General features: G+C 36.9%; 1 protein-coding gene across 2 annotated transcripts in view; it reads left to right on the top strand.

The window, feature by feature from the left end:
- pdzd2 (PDZ domain containing 2) overlaps nucleotides 1-20,681 on the top strand; it is a 78,244-nt gene that overhangs the window by 40,123 nt on the left and 17,440 nt on the right. For both annotated transcript variants that reach the window (XM_048188231.1, XM_048188232.1), the window contains 6 exons: nucleotides 2,425-2,902; nucleotides 9,693-9,838; nucleotides 14,921-15,053; nucleotides 15,344-15,514; nucleotides 19,503-19,602; nucleotides 19,918-20,066. In XM_048188231.1, coding sequence (XP_048044188.1) covers nucleotides 2,425-2,902; nucleotides 9,693-9,838; nucleotides 14,921-15,053; nucleotides 15,344-15,514; nucleotides 19,503-19,602; nucleotides 19,918-20,066 — 1,177 coding nt within the window. The remainder of the gene's footprint in view (nucleotides 1-2,424; nucleotides 2,903-9,692; nucleotides 9,839-14,920; nucleotides 15,054-15,343; nucleotides 15,515-19,502; nucleotides 19,603-19,917; nucleotides 20,067-20,681) is intronic.

Below are 20,681 nucleotides of genomic sequence, written 5' to 3'. Positions count from 1 at the left end.
ATAAACCTTTCTGCAGCTAGCAGTTAAACTTTTAAGTTGCACCAGCTAATGCGGAATGTCTCAGAATGTCCCTGAGGTACCATATATCAGTTTCTTCTGTCATGAATCTGTCTTTGGACATGTCTAGACATGGTGTAAAACATGCTCTGTATCAGTGCCCTTCCTTATTTCAAAAACTCTCAGATAATCCCACAACCATTAATTATGACAGATTTAGAAGCTCGTTTGTTTGCTCTCTTAATTATACAGGTTAAAGGCATATTCACACAAAAAATAAGGTTCTTTCATTTACTCTCCCTCATGTTATTCTTATGACCTTTCATGTAACACAAAATGTGATGTACCCTATCGTTCAAAAGTCATGGGTTGGTAAGATTTTTACATTTTTGTTTTTGAAAGAATTTGGTCAAAAATACAATAAAAACAGTAATGTTGTGAAATATTATTGCAGTTTAAAGGTGCCATCGAACGTTTTTTTACAAGATGTAATAAGGTGTCTAAGGTGTCCCCTGAATGTGTCTGTGAAGTTGCAGCTCAAAATACCCCATAGATTTTTTTTAGATTTTGAAGCATAATTAGAAATGCGCCGATTCATGCTGCGGCCCCTTTAAATCGCGTGCTCTCAGCCCCCTCCCGAGCTCTCGACTTTATCACTGCATAAACAAAGTTCACACAGCTAATATAACCCTCAAAATGGATCTTTACAAAGTGTTCGTCATGCAGCATGTCTAATCGCGTAAGTATGGTATTTATTTGGATGTTTACATTGATTCTGAGTGAGTTTGATAGTATGCTCCGTGGCTAACGGCTAATGCTACACTGTTAGAGAGATTTATAAAGAATGAAGTTGTGTTTATGAATTATACAGACTGCAAGTGTTTAATAATGAAAATAACGACAGTCTTGTCTCCCTGAATACAGTAAGAAACGATGGTAACTTTAACCACATTTAACAGTACATTAGCAACATGCTAACGAAACATTTAGAAAGGCAATTTACAAATATCACTAAAAATATCATGTTATCATGGATCATGTCAGTTATTATCGCTCCATCTGCCATTTTTCGCTGTTGTCCTTGCTTGCTTACCTAGTCAGATGATTCAGCTGTGCACAGATCCAGATGTCCTGCCCTTGTCTATTGCCTCGATCATGAGCTGGCATATGCAGATATTGGGAGCGTACATATTAATGATCCCGACTGTTACGTAACAGTCGTTGTTATGTTGAGATTCGCCTGTTCTTCGGAGGTCTTTTAAACAAATGAGATTTATATAAGAAGGAGGAAACAATGGAGTTTGAGACTCACTGTATGTCATTTCCATGTACTGAACTCTTGTTATTCAACTATGCCGAGGCAAATTCAATTTTCAATTCGATGGCACCTTTAAAAGAACTTTTCTATCAGAATATATTTGAAAATGTAATGTATTCCTGTTATGGAAAAACCTGAATTTTCAGCAGCTATTATATGGTCTTGCACCAGTGCAACAATAAGAGCTACAATGGATGTCAAAATTTGTGAATAAAGGATTCAGAAGATTTGCAATAAAGTGCAAAGTTGTTTTGAGAACTTTTTAATTATTATAAAACTGATAGTTCCAGCCCTTGATTCTGATTGGTTGAGCCGCGTTCAAAGCCGTTGTAAAATTCCCGAAAACAATTCTCGAGTGTGTATGTTGCTGCGTCCGTCTTAGCAACCACTCTTAACAACGTAAACATATGTTTGTTCTCAATTGATTTTGTTCATTGAAGCTTACAGCATTATGTAGAAGAGTATTGTGAGAGAGATATCGAGTGACCAAGTGTATTACCTGCATTCAAATTTGGCATTTTCCTTCAGGTCAATCCTATGTTCATAATAAAAAATTCAGTTTGAATGTCTGCTGCGATCTTGTCCTTTTAACATTTAATGGGTTTTCTCATGCCCTGCTGACACTGACAGTGCCAGTCAAAGCATTTGTCATTTGCGTCTTGTTCCGTGTTCACAACAAGTTTCAATATAAATGTCTTTGCGACTGAGTGACTCACTCATAAAAGCAAACTCCGCTTCGGGTCGTGCCTAACAACACCCCTTTAGCTGTTATAAATTCACTGTAAACCATGGCTTCTTGGGGATTATTGCTTTATTTTAGCTTTGCAGCCCCGGTCTTCATTCACTTTTTTTATTACATGTAAAGGAGTGAACAAGATATTATTTAAAAATTCACCTTTGGTGTTCCACAAAAGAAAATGGGTCATTTGGGTGTGATCTGTAAACATGTACAGTATTTGACTAGTGTATTTAATGTGATTGTAAATGTTTGATTTGATGGACAGCTCTGTAATCCCTAGTAATGTTTACTTTGCTACCAAATGGGTTAATTTACATTGTGATCATGTGTTTTAGCAGTTTGTTTAATTTTTTATCTTATTTCTCCACAGTTACTTGGCGGACCAGTGCTGGAATGGAGGCTGCATCTACCTGATCATGTTGCGAAGAATCAAACGCAAGGCTCCTCTCCCTCCATGCAATGGCAGCAGTGGGGGCAACTGTGTGGATGTCTCTAATGAACACCGGCGCAGTGTCTCCAACGAGCCTGTTGGCAGCCCCACACAGAACGGACAGAATGGAAAACGAACCCGCAAATTTGGCGTCATTTCCCGCTCGTCGTTCACTCGCGACAGCAAAGACCGTAAAGATAGTCGGGACTTTGAGCATGAGAATGGCTACAGCTCCATGGAGGCAGAGGTCACGTCACCAGAGAGCAGCACCCCTCAGGACACACCGACCGATGATAGTCCGGTCATTGGCTCCTCAGAGGTGATATCCAATCACTTGAAGTTGGGGAGCACGGCCACCCTACCCAGCCGATTACACTCACGCCTGTCTGAGTCAATAAGCAGTGAAACTTCCAGTCAGGTAAGAAATATTAAAAGAATTATTCAATAATATTGAAATATTACAAATACTAATGTTATATTTAAAAAATTTATTAAAATATAAAATATATAACTAAATAAGTTGTTAAACACATTTATGGCCATAAAACGTCAGCATAAAATGTGATAAATAAGCAAACAAACAGAAAAGAGGGCACTTTAAAATCTTTGGAAACGCCCTTTAAGTGCACAAATTCAAACATTTGCCATTGATTTTGCTTTGAGGATGAATGAGTGGTTGGTTGATGCTCATCATGTAATTAGAAGTTTGGACCCCACAGTGCGGCTAACTGCACATGTTTCCGATTTGATTCTCCGCTGGGACTGCTAGTGTTCCTTGGAGCATGTAAGTCTTGTGACCTTAAACTGAGTGGCTCACTCAAAATAACCATAAGGGTTCTTCTAGATGTATCCATGTGCCAGTGGTTGGAAGAACTGCTTGAGCGATCATGCCAAAAAGCTGTATGTGTCTGATTTTGAACAATCACACAGGCTTTCAAAGACAGACAAGGTGCGGGTTCCATGAGATTCTGCAACAAGCAATTTTCGGAAAGCCACTTGAAAGGACAACAGACTGAATCCATATGCTTAATTGTATAACTGTCCTTAACTTCCATTTAAAATGAAATTTAAAAAAAAAAGTTTTCCCACACACAGATTTAGCAAATACACGCTCTTTGAAGGGCTTGAGTCGATTTTTGATTTTTTAGTAGGGATGCACAATATATTAGTACCATATTGGTTTTAGGCAGATTATTATAGTGTTTTTTTTAAAAAATTTTTATTTATTGGTATTGGTTGTTATTGGATATTTAAATGTGAATTCTCATTTCCGGTATTTTTATGTTCAAAATGTACCTTTCTTAATCTTTAAAACATCTTTTAAAAATTAAATCTTGATTTTAGTTCTTAGTGTTTTTACTTTTAATTTATTTTGACAAAATGGTACAAGAATTTTATTAAAGGTGCCATTGAATGGAAAATTGAATTTATCTTGGCATAGTTGAATAACAAGAGTTCTGTACATGGAAATGACATACATTGAGTTTCAAACTCCATCGTTTCCTCCTTCTTATGTAAATCTCATTTGTTTAAAAGACCTCCGAAGAACAGGCGAATCTCGACATAACACCGACTGTTAAGTAACAGTCGGGATCATTAATATGTATGCCCCTAATATTTGCATATGCCAGCTCATGTTCAAGGCATTACACAAGGGCAGCCAGTATTAACGTCTGGATCTGTACACAGCTGAATCAACAGACTAGGTAAGCAAGCAAGAACAACAGCGAAAATGGCAGATGGAGCGATAATAACTGACATGACCCATGATATCATGATATTTTTACTGATATTTGTAAATTGTCTTTCTAAATGTTTCATTAGCATGTTGCTAATGTACTGTTAAATGTGGTTAAAGTTACCATCGTTTATTACTATATTCACAGAGACAAGACTGTCGTTATTTTCATTTTTTAAACACTTGCAGTCTGTATAATTCATAAACACAACTTCATTCTTTATAAATCTCTCCAACAGTGTGTAATGTTAGCTTTAGCCACGAAGCTAGGGCTGCACGATATATCGCATGAGATTGTCACACGCATTTCGTCAGTAAAGCCAGTTCCCTGATTACCGCTAAATCGCCATCACCTGCTTTCAAATGTTGCGGCATTTAATAGACAGAGCCGTAGATCACTGAAAAGCCACACAATATCGCGTTCATATCGCAGCGGAATCACCTTCGATAATGAACGCGATATTGCGTGGCTTTTCAGTGATCTACGGCTCTGTGTATTAAATGGCGCTCCATTTGAAAGCAGGTGATGGCGATTTAGCGGTAATCAGGGAACCGGCTTTACTGACGAAATGCGCGTGACAATCTCATGCGATATATCGTGCAGCCCTAAACGAAGCACTATCAAACTCATTCAGAATCAAATGTAAACATCCAAATAAATACCATACTTACGCGATTAGACATGCTGCATGATGAACACTTTGTAAAGATCCATTTTGAGGGTTATATTAGCTGTGTGAACTTTGTTTAGGCTGGTTAAGGCAAGCGCGAGCTCTGTGGGCGGGGAGCACGAGATTTAAAGGGGCTGCGCAGCCTGAATCGGCGCATTTTTAATGATGCCCCAAAATAGGCAATTTAGAAAAATTAATAAAAAAAAAAAATCTATGGGGTATGAGACTTCACAGACACATTCAGGGGACACCTTAGACTTATATTACATCTTTTAAAAAGACGTTCTATGGCACCTTTAATGGCCATTTATCAGTATTTTGCCAGAATTTAAATATCAGTGCATCCTTATTATTAAGGTAAAAAATATCCACCTTATTCCCACCCCCCATGAAGTTTTGCAAGAATTGTGGGTGTAAACTGTGAGATGACATTATTCTGCTCACCCTTCAACCATCGAACATTAAAAGGACATTTAGAAGTGTAAAAGCATCAACAAGGTACTTTGAACAGACCATGAATAACCCCAAAAGCACGATTTATTCCACAGCAATAACGAATGGGTTAAATATCACTGTAGTAATATATATCTGTATTATGTAACATACTTTGCCTTAATCAAAAATGTTCATTAAAGCAACACCATGGAACTTTTGGCACTCTAGCGACTGATAAACAGAACTGCATGCGTCTTGCGGAAGAATTTTTGGAGCTACTTTTCTCTGTTTAGGTGTACCACTGTTTGGAAAATGGATTCATGATGTACTTGCTCATTATATAAATATTGTAAATTTTCGACACAAAAAGTTACACAATGTTGCTTCAACTTCAGCATTGTGTGATACTATTTCAAAGTGATTTCCATCATTTTTACAGATAATAAATTGTATTTATCTGTGAAAACAAATCTGGAAAGAGACGTAAGGATTTGAGGAGAAAAACAAGAGATTCTTTGTGCATTCCAATGAATTATTAATGGGATATATAGTAAATTAAATTGGGAGAACAGACCACAAATGTGAGATGTTGTTGTTTTTCATACTATTACAACAGAATGCAAATGGGAAAAAGAAAATAATCATTAGGAAAAGCAACGACTGAAAAGAGCTCTTGCCATAGATATTCTTGTTATAACTTGTCACGTTAAAATACCAAGCGTTACGTTATTCTCATGATGTCTGAAAATAAAACAAGAAGGAAAATTGATAGCTCATTCAGTCAAACTGACGGAGAAGCTTTATTTATAGGGCAACCTTATGATTTTAAATTATTTAAGTCTTTTTGAATGGAAGGTCCCCAAACCAGAAGTGCCACCCATAATTCAAAACGCAGTAGGCTCGTCAGGAATAAGGTGGATAATTTTATATGAATAAATCAACCAGACAGGGTCAATTTAGGCAGAAATGGCTTTTTCAGTGGATTATCTAAATGGTTAGAATCATGTCACATAATGGCAGTTTTACAAGCAAATCAAAAATCATTTTGAAGTTGACAATAACACATTGAGCCACTGAAATTAGTCACATTACCTTGGAGCAATGTAATATCTCAACCAGAATGTGTGTCACCATTATGTTGCACCTCACCAACCACAATATCAAAGAACAATTCATAGTGTTTTAATCTTTGTAGTTGTATACACACTGATGACTAATCAGTTATGACTGACTTCACAACCCAGTTAACAGGAAACATAATCTATGTGCAACATTAATTACAGTTTATGGACTTGTTCCCTCTCAAATGCACTTTTCCAAAATGTGATTAAAAAATAAATTTCCTAGACGTACAGTGAGATTACCATGAGAGTAATTGGTAGCATTAATGTGACTATGCAAGCATGTTGCGTAGGAACATGTCAGAGGGAGGATGTGTAAACTTATTTTGACAGTGAACAGGAAAAGCGTGAGAAAGTCAGAAGAGAGGCAGCAGACCATCTCAGTGAGATATCCCGTGTCGGTGATTCACCCCGCCGACAGGCTTTCCTTGAGAACATGCCCCTCTTCTAGACAGATTTCAAAGGAAATGTGAACAAGTGGCAGCATGTTTGTAGTTCAGAGGTGTGTGCTAACCCAACTGTCATGTGTTAAGGTTGAAGTGTGCATCTGTGCCACAAGAGGCACCAAGCAGAATTGCAAAAATAATGAGTTCTTCCAAGCAGGTTACTCGGGTTAATCAGACATACACACACTACTGTTCAAAAGTTTTGGCAGTGGTGTAAAGTATTTGAGTAAATGTAATTAGTTACTGTGCTTAAGTATTTTTTTGGCTACTTTGTAGTTGTACTGAGTATCAAATATATATTAGCAACATTTACTCTCTCCTTGACTACATTTTTGAACAAGTAAATGTACTTTTTACTCCAATACATTTGTGATGAGTAATGCAATTACATATTACATTTTGCATGGCACCTAACTTTTTCTGCAGCAGTTTGTTTGTGATATAAAGAAGCGATATCACCATCTAAGGGCATTTAAGGTACTATATCTTGTGCGTTCTGCCTTTACTCACCTGGCCGAAACCAGCACATCCAGTGCAAGTAGACTTTGACTAATTTTAATTAACATTATTTTATTTATCTGCTATATTGATGAGGATATTAAAGGATATTGGCCTTTTGTGCACTTGAGCTTAGCTGAGAGTTTGTAGACGTTTAAAAGGCTTTTGTGTCGACTTTGATTTATTGCAATATTGAGGTGTTCAGTTTTATTTTGATTTTAGAAAATAAACATGATTTCTCATATTACAAATCAGTTGTTTCTTATTTTCACTGGCATGTCTATTAGGTGTTGAGGACTAGTGCAGCTTTGAGCCTACATTCAGCCCAAGTAAAATGCTTAAGTACTGTTAAAATCAGATACTTTAAGACTTCTATTCAAGTCGTATTGGAATTGGTGACTTGTAATGGAGTCATTTTTGCTGTAAGGTTTTATTAAAGTATGGTTTTCAGGTACTCTTTACACCTCTGAGTTTTGGGTCAGTAGGATTCTTTTTATGTTCTTAAAAGAAGTGTCTTATGCTCATCAAGCCTGCATTTATTTGATTAAAATAAACAGTAATATTGTGAAATATTATTACAATCTAAAAGAACTGTTTTCTATTTTAATATATTTTAAAATGTCATTTATTCCTGTGATGGTAAAGCTGAATTTTCAGCCTCATTACTCCAGTCTTCAGTGTCACATTGTGCTTAAACATTTTCTTATTATTATCAATGTTGAAAACAGTCATGCTGTGTAATATTTTAATGGAAACCATGGCATTTTTTCAGGATTCTTTGGTGAATAGGAAGCTCAAAAGAGCACCTTTTCTTTGAAATAGAAATTTGCAACAATGTAGTCTTTACTGTCACTTTGATCAATTGAATGCATTCTTGCTTAATTAAAGAATCAAAAAATCTTTCTGACTCGAAGCTTGTGTATGGTAGTATATTTAGCTAATACCTAAAAAGTATATTTTAGCAAGTGTGGTATCTGTGAAGAATTTTTTTTTAATTTTACGACTTGTGAACATCTTCACTTTTGTTTCACTGTGTACTCTGCCTCTTTGGCAAGCCTTCTGATGTTGGCCATTTTTTCTGGTGATAGAATAAATTATTTTAACATTTGAAAAAAAACAAGATTTTCTTTTAACTTTACATACAGACATAAAACAGAGCTTTGAATTACAAAATTGCAACTCTTTTGACAGAATTAACAATATGAAAGGTTATGTAAGATCAATTTTTTTTTTTTTTTAGGCTGATTTCAAGACCCGTCTTTAAAATGGTTTTTGGAAATTCATGGGCTTCTGTGTTAGCGTTACTGTTAGAAAAGCTTTGATGCCAGGCACAATAGCTATGAATGGCTCAGTGGCTGAAATGAATTCATGCATTTGAAGCCTGACTGAAAAAAAAGGACTCTGAATGTCATGACATTATTGTATGTAATGGACTTTTAAACCATATTGTACATGTATGAAGTACAGTTAGGAAGATGTCTGTTTTTCTGTTGAGAAACAGGATCAGGTTCATTTAACCTCATAACAAAGTCTGTCACTTATTTTGATTTTCATTCAAAAGCAGAGAATAATTTTTTTTTTTTAGTTGTTTGTTTAGCTATCATAATAGGCAAAAAAAAATATTCTTGTGCAAGAATAGACAAGATGTGAGAACAAAGTGCACATTCTATTATAAATATATTTTATAATAGTCCAAAACATTGACATTTAAAATGTCTGTTCTATTATTTGATGAACTTGAATTGAACCAAATGTAATTTTTGTCTGATAGAACGATGAAAGCATTAATGGTATTATATAAGTGTAATATATATAATCAACGATAATATGTAAGTGATTGCTGACGTGCAGCTCACACAGTGAGAGGAGAGGCTCATGAAACTCTCAAAAACAGGTGCTCTTAAAGTTTCCCTTCTTCTGATTTATGCCCTTTCCAAAGGAGGAAATAAGCCTGGATTAAAAAAAAAAAAAAAAAACATGGAAAATGCATCAGTTCAGTTCTTCCATTTACCTCTACAAAACCTTTTTTCTTATTTGAGAGAAATAGGCTATAAATTTACTGAAATTATATAAATAATGTTTCTTAATTTTCTGAACAGTTTGTTCAAAGATTATTATTTATTTTTTATTTTTTGCATGAAACGCAGCATAAAATGGGTAACAGTTTGGGAACTGTAACGTAAGTTAAAACCACAAAACAGCTGCTGCAGGAGTTTTGGTATATCTAGTGTTATATAATAAAGCACATTCCTGATTGTTCCAGCATATGGATAAATATCCCCCCTCTTCTTATCTACAGCCCTGTGAGGGCAGCCGGATCTGGAAGATGCACATGGTGAAGGGTCAAGACGGACTGGGTATCCAGATCACGGGCGGGCGAGGGTCCAAACGCTCTCCTCACGGTATCATCGTGGCCCACGTGGAGGAGGGAGGAGCTGCACAGAGGTAAACGGCTTTCATTAGCAAAGGTTTTCAGTTGCTGCCGTGGCAACAGTAGGTGCCGTGGTGATACTGCTCAATCAACATCTCATACATATGCAAGTGTCAGCGAGTCTTGAGTGCCCTCCGTGATACTCATTAATCTTCAAAGCCATTGTGACACCCTTATATGGTTGCACAGAAAATATCCAGTCACGCTGCCAATTGTACGATAATGACCAGTTCACAAGGTATCAGAAGATTCGGTAGTTGTAATCGTAGTGCTCTGTATTACTAGTGTTTGGAAAGATTTCTGATTTTGCTGTCCTGTTGACATTATGTCCACATTATGTCTAATTTACCAATGAGTAGGGGTAGTGAAAAATATTATTTTATTTTAAGTATTGCGTCATTTTACATCACGATACTGTGATATTCACATGCCAAAGAATCATCACTTTTTTAGTTATATTATTTATATGAATGTTTTTTGTAAAAGTACAATGTATTAAGTCAATGTACACTTGTTGTTTTACTAAAACAAAGTCCCAACTAACCCTAATCCAAAATACAGAATAAATGAAAATGTGCTAATATTAAAACTCTGGCCAATACAATAAACTGATGATTCATTTCATGATATGGTCCATAACGGAAAATTTGCAGATTAATTATTAACGGTGTTATTAAATTATTGGTGTTTTTAATGATTAATATTGTAAACTTTAGATGATGACAAATGTAATCTAAATGTAAAAACAAGTAAAGTGAACATGCACAATAAAATACTCAATATTTACAGACACTGTTAAATTAAAATTAAATGTTGGTATCATATCAGTAATAATGATAATTTAACAGTATTGGCAAATATTAATTTTTAATTAAACTGATGTCTGTGGTTTAGATTTATTTATTTTATTTTATTTTTTTCCAGTGCAGATTAAAGGGGGAAAATTTGAATTTTGTATAAATATACACTAAACCAAAAAATTAGGATATTATCATATAATAACCCAGACATCAGTGAAATACCATATCGCTGACTCCCTGGTGATCAGAGGTGTCATGACCAGATTTTTAAGCCAAATGGATTTGAACGCAGCTTCCAAAAGACAAAAAAATAATATTTTTACATTTAATAATTAACCCTTTGAAGAGTAGATCACACACGTGTGATTAAAACATTCAGTGCATCATGTTCTCAGCTGCTAAATTCAAATCTGTGTTCGCGCTTTGGCTGGAGCTGAGCCAGAGACGGACCCGCTCAGTGCTCGTCATATATCACAACTGTTCAGTATTTTCAACCATCTATGTTATTTTTGATGCTTCTGACATTTCTACATTTCTGACAAGTACTACCAAAAGTACTGTCCATGGAAGCGGCAGTAATCCTAAATAAGACGTGTTTTATTGATATCCCACATTCTACTAAACATTGCTCTAATCGTAGAAAATGAATAGTGCCTTAAAGTTTTCATCTTTTGGTGTATTAGTTTTTAAGCTAAAATATGTCACACAGCCTTGGTGATTTGTGCAGAACCATCGAGTTTTCGTGTGATTGGGGGAATTTGTTCAAAATTTTACTAAAAATATATATATTTTTTGCCTTCTGTTAAAATGACTTTTACTGATTGACCAAACTCCGCGTACGCTAGGTAGTTGAGGACGTTAGGTTTGAAGGACTTTAAAGAATAGCCGCCAATTTACAAAATGGGCTCAAACGCCGAGATAGGCCTTGCAGTGTCAGTGCTTATAAGCTTTAAATTAGTTTGTTTCTGAAAGCTACAGAACACGTGGAAGACTATGATGAAATCTATGCATGAGTTAAAGGCCTAATATTCTTTTTTTTTAAGATTTTTTTTTTTTTTTTGCCTTTTATTATTATAGGACAGTAAGCAGACAGGAAGCAAAGTGGGAGAGAGAAAAGGGGGATAATTTATTACTATAATAAAAGTAAAGTTTTATTATAAATAAGAATAGTTATTTTTATTTGGGGGTTGTTTTTTTCCACATAAAACTCAAAACAGTTCTGTTGCCACCCTCAAATGTGCTCCCCTCAAAAATACTAATTGCAAGATGTCCCTGCTGGTGATTTCCACATCGAGTGGTTTGCGGTACCAGTATATTTAAGCAAATAGCTGTCATTTTGCAAAGCTAGACAGAGTCAGCATAGGATTCTAACATGATGTATCCCTTTACTTTATACAAACACACAATAACAATCGCAGGGTCTTTTTTTTAATACTACAGTAATCTTTCCCTCCCCTTCTACATGTGCATTGGCCCTTAAACTGTGTATTTTAAGCTGTAACATGTTGGAGAATTTGCTGACATGCTTCCCTTTGTGATTCATTAATGCACACTTTGGCAAAGTTTAAAGAAAGCACAACAACCTGATGGTAATGAGCCAAAAGCTGAAATTAACCCTTATTGCCTCAAAGAATTTGAATTGCTCCCTCTAGAAGATGTGCTAAGTTAAATAGATGTGTTCAGGGAAAATGAGCCCTTGTGGCTTTGCCTTGGGACCCGAAAACATTAATTGATTACAGGATATACAAATTCATGAGATGTTGCAGATCTGTTGTAAAATACATACATAGGCAGCTCCCCCACAGCGCCTACAGTCAGAGCGGGCTATTGGTATGACCAGCACAAGGGTTTATTGTTATAATTTAACAATCCTACATTTTCTCCCACACAGTTTTAATGTGGGCCATTTCTGAGAAACCTGTAGACATGAATCATGCATATTGGTCAAACTGGCTGCTTTCCAAATCTTGCTTTTTTAGTGTGGCGCAAGAGGTGGTCAGATTCAGGGCCATCAGTGCAGCATGATGTGGGTAGTTATGAAGTTTCCTGCTCTTATGTAACGGCTAACACTGAGATAACCTCAGATTCCTTCATCTGTGACTGAAGCCCTGAGGATTTTGACCAGTGAGAGGCTTTCAGATTTTGAATCTTTCTCTCTTCACTGCACACTGTTCATCGTAATGAAGTTGAGTGGTCAGGCTGGAAGGATCCAAACTGTCTGAGGACATTTGCAACTGGAAGAATGTAGCAGAGACAGAGATGTCTTCGTAGCAGTGTTCATTTTGATTTAGTTTTAGTCATAATCTTTTGACTAAAATTAAATTTAGTTTGTCATATTTTAGTCATCTGAATTGTCTTAGTCTAGTTTTAGTCAACTAAAACATAGTTTGGCAGGTAGTATTCAGGTAAGAAATATTTTGAATAAATAAATTGAATAAAGTAATCAAATGTAAAATAGTGCATATTCTTCCTTGTATAAATCTTTATTAAAGCTACTAAAGTTACTCAGTCAAGAGCAGTGAGTGATTTTCTCTTTTTCTTTTGTCGTTTGAGTTAACATTAAAGGGGGACTCAGTAGTATTTCAAAAACACTGTTTGGAAGTTAGTCGGGCCGATACCAACAACAAACGTATAAACCAATCAGCATTAGGGGGCTTATGACGGTCTAGAAGAGAGAATGAGCAAGAGGGAGATTTGAAAATAAGAAGAAAAAAAAAACTGCAGAACAAAAAAATGGGACACAATACAAAAGAGCTCAAAAGAATATCACTGGAATGAAGGTTTATGACTGGGCAAGTGCTTTAGGACCCGCGTTTATATTAGAAAAGCTTTCCAGCACTGGAGAGAGCTAAGTGGGAAGGCCTGAAAACAGATGCGGAGGCTGCTTTCGTCCCACTACTCATGTGAGTAACTCTGGGTTTTGATTGTCTGGAGCTGCTTTGCTGTTTGCGACTAACAACAAATACTTTGTATTTACTCTTGTGTACTGTAAGTTCATTTTTTGTGCTTCTTTGTTGTTCGTTCATCAACTGCGCTTTATTTTTCGTGAAGCATTTTGTTGCGCATCAGCTGTGATAAACACATCCACTCGCATTGCATGTGTAACAGTGAGAGTTTTGCAGTTAAACTGCTGCACACTGACGACTGCTAGAGAATGCGGTGTTTAGCATCATTGTCAGTGCATTCGCCTCGCTTACCAGCAGCGATCGGGCCGGGGTTCGAGACCGACTCGGAGCAGGGTGGTTAGGATTGGAGTGTGAGTTTTGGAGGCGGAGCAATGAAGAGAGGGGTGGGTTTGTTTGGGTTGATTTCAAATATCAATAGTGTTTGAACAGCATTGTTCAAATAATACTTACAGCACCTTTAAGGACAGCAGCAGGTTTATTAGGCTGTACTGTCACTTTATGAACTAATGCATGGCTCCAATGATACACATCCGATTTTCTCTATTCTCTATAACTATTTACTTTCACTTAAGACAGAACCGACTCTGTTTAAATGAATACTCGCCAAAATGGGCAGTTTGATATATTTTTGTATGTGTCATTTTAAGCGCAAAAAGAAATGAAACTCAATTTATTACTCATATGCTGTCAGAGAGGCAGCGCTCCGTGTGCGCACTTCGGATGTGTGTGCACAGAAAACTGTACATCAAAAACTGTTTTTTATTTAGTTGTCTTGTTTTCTTCAGTGAAAAAAAATGTTGTTAATGAAAACAATGGTGATAATTATTCATTAACAAAATTAACACTGCTTTGTGGGATATCATTGTCATAATAAAAAAAAAATTCTTGATAAAAGCATGATGAATCTGGACTCATTTCACTCTAAACACAATGGCTATTGCATCATTTAGATATTGAACCCTCTAGACAAATAAATAGTAAAATTGCATGTGGATGATCCAGAAATTATTTTATACAGTTTTGAAGCTTCAAGAGTAAATCCCTGCTCTAGTCCCACGACACATGGGCATCAAGGACGTTAAGTATAAAATTAGTTTGAAATATATTCTGTATTCTTTTTGGTTCAAATACATTTAGGTATTTACTTTTTTAATACACATTCCTGGACTTGTTGCGAGTGGACTTGTTCAGTATAGCAAGTTGACATTATTTGCACTGTCATATAGAAACCACTTGTAGTGATCCAATCGATTCCTGACTAACATTCATTAACATCCAACTAACATTTCACTTTAATAGCTGCACCATGACATCAGGAGTATATGCTGCTTGTTTTTCATGTAAGGGGATGACCTGGTCATGCTTTCCGTGGTTCTTTTTTTAATTTCAGAGATGGCCGTCTGAAGGCAGGCGATGAGTTACTAATGATAAACGGTCACTCCCTGGTTGGTCTCTCACACCAGGAAGCTGTAGCCATCCTGCGCTCTACTGCTGGACTCGTACAGCTGGTGGTGGCCAGCAGGGTGAGTTTGAGTTTGCAAACAAATCGGCCTCATAGCCTATCAATAATTGTGTGTCAAGTGTCTTCACACACAAATCATGAGCTGTTCTTGATGTGTTCTTCATATAAACTGTGTCAGCTGTTCAAGCACATAAAGATGTCACAGGCAGATGCTTGTAGCAGCTAAAAAATTGAAGAGTGAAGCGCTGATGGGCTCGCCGCTCGGCTTTCCGAGATAAAGTTAAAAATACTCGCAGGCTGCTCAACGGCACACAACATGTTCTCTCCAGCCGCTCTCCCTTCCTTTCCCAGGATGAATCCGAAGTGGACTTCCACAAGTACCCGTCCACCAGCTTGCCCGACCTAGTGAGCACGTGCTCTGGCCCGGACGCCTCTCCCTCCCCCGGGGAGGAGAAGGAGAATATGGAGCCGGACATGGAGGACGTGAGGGCCAGCAGCCTTTCACTGCCCACCCAGGACTTGGTACGTACGTTTGCCGCCTATCAGCCTGATTATCTTCCACTTTCATCTGGTGCTGCCTCAGCTGCCCTCAGATGGAGCTAGAACAGACTGTTTTTCTGTTTTTGGTAGAAGAGAGTGTTTATGATTAAAAGTTTGCTTTGCTTTGGGGATAAATGTTTAGTGCTTTATCCTAATCTGTTTGTTAGTGCGAGTATGTGTAGTTGTTCTCCGTTAAACTTTCACTGGTGCCTTGTTGAAGTGTTTGATAAAAAGCGAATGCACTTCCATGGTTTGTCTGATAAGAACAAGACTTTCCTGATATTTTTCAGCAAAATCGAAATACCCGCAGCATGTTGTGATTTATAATACAGCTTTTCCTTTTAAGGACAGCACAGTTGCTTTATCTGTTTGCTTTTTTTGATCTGTGTGCCAGGGCCCCATTTATGTTCTTGAGGTTTTATCTGTTGTTTTGCCAGAAAAATATTAGTGCCACTGCTTACCAAGCAGCCATTGGATCAGCGTTTGTTTGTTTCATCACAGATAACAAATTATTCATTTGTTCTGCGCAAGCAGGCGTGCATCAAATCACTAATGCCACACAGCGTTAATGTTTAATCATACAAAATGAGACGTTGCGCTGGTTTGTTGATCAGTGATGACAACACGGCTAATGCCGGCCATTAACAGTGGCGCACTGACAGGACCACACAACTCGGTGTATTAGGGTTAAACTCTTGTGCGGCTCTTTTGGAGAGCAGTGCCCGTGATGCTTTGGTTGAGATGTTCTGCGGTGCAGAGTAAAGTGGGTCATTCACCACCGCCCCCCACTGCGTCTATACTGCATACACGTTCTTGCTTTCGGGATAAAAAAAATGAAAAAGAGCAACCGTCCCGCCTGCTGTCTAATTACATTAGCATTCCACGGCTCCTGCTGAACATAGCCATGAATCTGGGGCAGTAAAGCTTGGATTTTTTTAACTGTAGAACAGAAAACTTTGAAATATTTTGTTATTTTGTGATCTTCTAGTGCCTATCAATAATTTACTCATAGTGGCAATGTTTAAGCTTAAAAATAGCAAACAAGACAGTAACAGATACAGTATATAGTTCCATTTAAGGCACTAAATGTACATGACTTGATGAGAGGATGGATAAGTAAGTAGGTTGCTAGATAGGTAGATAGGTAGGTATATAGGTTGATGGATGGTTGGATTTGTAGATGGTAGGTAGATGGATTGATGGATAGATTTAACATTTAATCTGTGCTCTATTTTCCATTTTTAGTTTAGTGAATTTAACTTCTGCTTTAAAAATAATTTTTGTTGTAATGTTGTTACAATGTAAGAATGTAATTTTTAACTCTTTTTTTTATATATAGCATGGTTACATTGACTATATTTGTTTTCATAGCCTTCAATGTTCAATGAACATTGTTTGTTGGACAACAATGGGCAGGATTTGAAATATAGAGATGTTTTTTTTTTTTTTTTGTCCATATTGCCCAGCCATACTGAGAATCTTTGTGTCGCTAGACAAAGACCATCTTAGCCTAGTTAAACCTCAATAGGATTCCCTTCGCCACTGCATAGATGAACACTTGTAAATAAAGGCTTATGGGACATGATGAGGTTTAAGGAGCCTATAGCTTCCTCTCATCCGGTGTTCTCTAATCTCCAGTGAACTGTTCTCTCCCTTCAGTCTTGAGTCTCTAATGAATGACAAAGTGGGAGATCTTAGAGAATTATGAGGAGTGAAGGAGGAATAAACAGTATAGTTTTTTTGCTCTTGTTCTCATTTCCCATGATTTATTGACCTGGTACTTATCAGAACGACTTCCTGTCATGTGCTATGTTTGTTTTTATTGTAACTTTCTATGCAGATGTTATTTTTCATAGGTCCTATGATTCTGAAGCAACACATTGTGGCTTTCTTTTAAGTTTGTTCTTTATAGGGATCACAAAGAAAAATTGTGATTTCCAGATTTGGAAAAGTCATGGGAAATTCTGATTGTGGAATTACAGAAACTACAACATCCGTACTAAAACAAACTTTTTTTGTTGTTGTAGTCACTGTGCGTTGCTTTTTTGGAAAATGACAAATTAAACCATTTCTTGGTTTAATAACAAAACAGCTCTTTTTACTTTCAGTGACAAGTTGACAAATCGAATAGAATATCCATAAATTGAATACACTGCTCATCTTTTGCAGGACTCTGCTAGAGCTCAGCAGCATTCACACCTGTATGGCTTTCACTCATAGCTCTTGATTCATCAATTATCAGCAGCATTATTTTCCCCTCAGTATGGCCTGCTTTCAAGTATTTCACCAGCTAGAAATGGCTTTTTGTGAGTGCAGTCTTGATAAATGGGTTTTTAAAAACCCTTATTCAATAATAATGAATGCCTGGGAAAGGCAAAGCCTTGGAAATTCATTGGCCTAAAAGTGTAAGAGCCCTATCATTAAGTTATTAAGCAGAAAATGAAATGGAGAGTGTAATTAGGACAGTTAATTTTTCAGTTTGCCATATGTTTGCTTTCCCCATTCAGTCTTCCCTTCCAAACCCAAACACCTGTCCAAACTGTTCTCACACTCCCTTTCAGCACCCTGCCATAGCAGAAGAGAGCGATGAGCGGTTGCTATTATGTGGGCGTCCAGTGCTGACAGTGTTGGGTGTGTCTCCAGATCTGTTCTGAAGTGTCAGGCTCAGTGGTTTTGATGAGACAAAGGGAGGGAGGAAAAAGCATTTTCAACAAAAATAGGGAAGTATCTGGAAGAAGAATGCAGCTGTGACTGTCACGTTGTGTCCTGTGAGACACGGAGGTGTGGGGTTTGAGGAAGCCCACGGGCTCACCTGCAACAGCGTTGCCTAGCTTGTTCATGCAGGAGACAGATCTCATTTCTGACAACGGAGGGAAGGGCTTCCTGTCTGCATGCCTGAAAAGAGAGCAGTGGATCTTCCCCCTACATTTTGCTGTTTAAACTTGTTTCAGGAGCAGTGTGATATAACCTGAAGCTCATTCTTAAAGCTCAGACGGTTGGAAGTTGTTGTTGTTATTTTTTTTTTTCACAACAGCCAAGTAGGTGCAGTATTAAAGTGGTGCAATAACACAAGAGGTTTTCTGACTTCAAAATGCCATTGACATCTATTACAAAAATAAATGCACAAAAAATATTAAAAAACCCCCAAGTCAACGTTATATCAGTGTTATGCAGAACTGGGCCAAATATCTGCAATCGTAGCTAACAAAGCTCTGCACATGTAAAGTTGACTCTATAATTGTAGTTAATTAACATAATGACTTAATTGCATTTTATGTTTATAGTTATTAGTGATCATTTAAGCATGCAGAACCTTTTGAATTTGACCCAGAATTTTCTACTGCGAAGTGCTTTGACAAGTTAAGCTAACGCCTTCTTATTTAGCACATTTAGTGGTTACCATATAAAACCAGAGATAGACACAATTGTCTCACGCTGATTAAAACAAAAATTAGCATTATTATTACATTTGCACATGTTGGGCTGCCAACAACACCATTATGCACTACCATTCAAAAGTTTATTAAACTTTGCAGAAACTACAAGCAGAAATCAATAAATATAATTTAATATGTATTGAAATTAGTTTTGCAAAGCTTTAAGGTGCGCACATTCATTGGTTTATATTGGATCTCTTAAGCAAGGGCACATGGCACATTTCCATTCCACACCTCCAAGAAGTCTCCATGAATACACTGGCTTTCATGTACACATGAGATTTGATCTCCCTCTGTGAAAATAAGAAAGCATTCACCAGCATGAGTGTGCAACATTCCCTACAGTCCTGCACAGTGAAGGACAATCAAATCTTTATGGCTTACAATTTTAAGAGGAAATGTAACAGGAAACAGAGGAATGTTTACTCCATTTGCTTTCTCCAGTGTTTATCATTCAGAGCCAGTCTGGTGTCTTCTGTCTCTCTCTCTCTTCAAGGCATGTTCATTAAATCCTTCTGCTTCCTGTCTTTCAGTTTACAGATCTTGACAGACTGGAGGAACGTGGCAGGATCGAGGGTCCCAAGGGATGTTGCCGAAGCCCCACACCGATGAAGTTCCGTAGCAGATCCCAAGGTCGAACATGTCCAGTTGTATCAAGTCTCAACACTGCTGAGCATGAAATTTTATAATGAGATTAAAATGTATTGGATTATGGCCAAGGGTGGATCCACCAATTCTAATTTCTTTATTATAGATTCTGGTACCAGATCAGGGTGTACTGAAATTGTTCACATAGATTTAAAAAAAAAAAAAAATATGCTTGTTAATAAGCTTAATAAGAGACTTTCAGACATATGGAGATCAGTTTCTCTCGCTGTGAAAATAAATGACTGAATTTTAAGTGTGTGTTTACATTTCAAGTTAATGTCTTGATGTCATTACGATCAGGTGGAGGGAGCCGCCTGGAGTCTGTTGGCGAAGATGATGAGCTTATCGTAGAAAATGGTGATACAGGAAGTGACGTGGCAGAAAAGCCAGCACGAGGAGGACGCAAACATTCCCTCCCACAGCAGCTGGATACAGTTGGAGTCCGACAGGTCGCTGCATTCAGCTCATTTGTTTTGATTTATTGCCTTATTCAAACTGTTATTCTTGGAATAGTCTATGGAACATGGTTCCAGTTCCATGTGCTGTGATGGCCCAGAACAAAAATTATGTGGCACGGCCACTTCAAATACAACACACATTTCTTTACATCTGGGTGGAAGGTTTCCCTTAGCTGTGCTAATTACAATGCTTGTCGAAAGTAAATTGAAAGATGTGTGAACAGTTTAAACCTTACCTCAGAGCTTCATTTTTTGTTATATTAGTAATACTTAGTAGTCTCTGCCTTTACACAACTACATTTTCATTTTTTACACAATGTACATTTTCATTTTTCATTTAATTAAATTAATTAAATTTTTCATAAAAATTAAACCATAATAGGATGATCAGATATTGTGTAAAATATAATTAGATACATTAAATATATCATAAATTATGTGAGGGGGGGGGAAAACAATACAGAAAATCAGTTTCCAGGGACAATGGTATGTGTGTGTGTGTGTGTGTGTGTGTGTGTGTGTGTGTGTGTGTGTATATATATATTTATATATATATATATATATATATATATATATATATATATATATATATATATATATATATAA

The sequence above is a fragment of the Megalobrama amblycephala genome, linkage group LG4 (assembly GCF_018812025.1).
Source record: "Megalobrama amblycephala isolate DHTTF-2021 linkage group LG4, ASM1881202v1, whole genome shotgun sequence".
Classification (NCBI taxonomy): domain Eukaryota; kingdom Metazoa; phylum Chordata; class Actinopteri; order Cypriniformes; family Xenocyprididae; genus Megalobrama; species Megalobrama amblycephala.
This window is presented reverse-complemented; position numbering and strand designations above follow the sequence as displayed.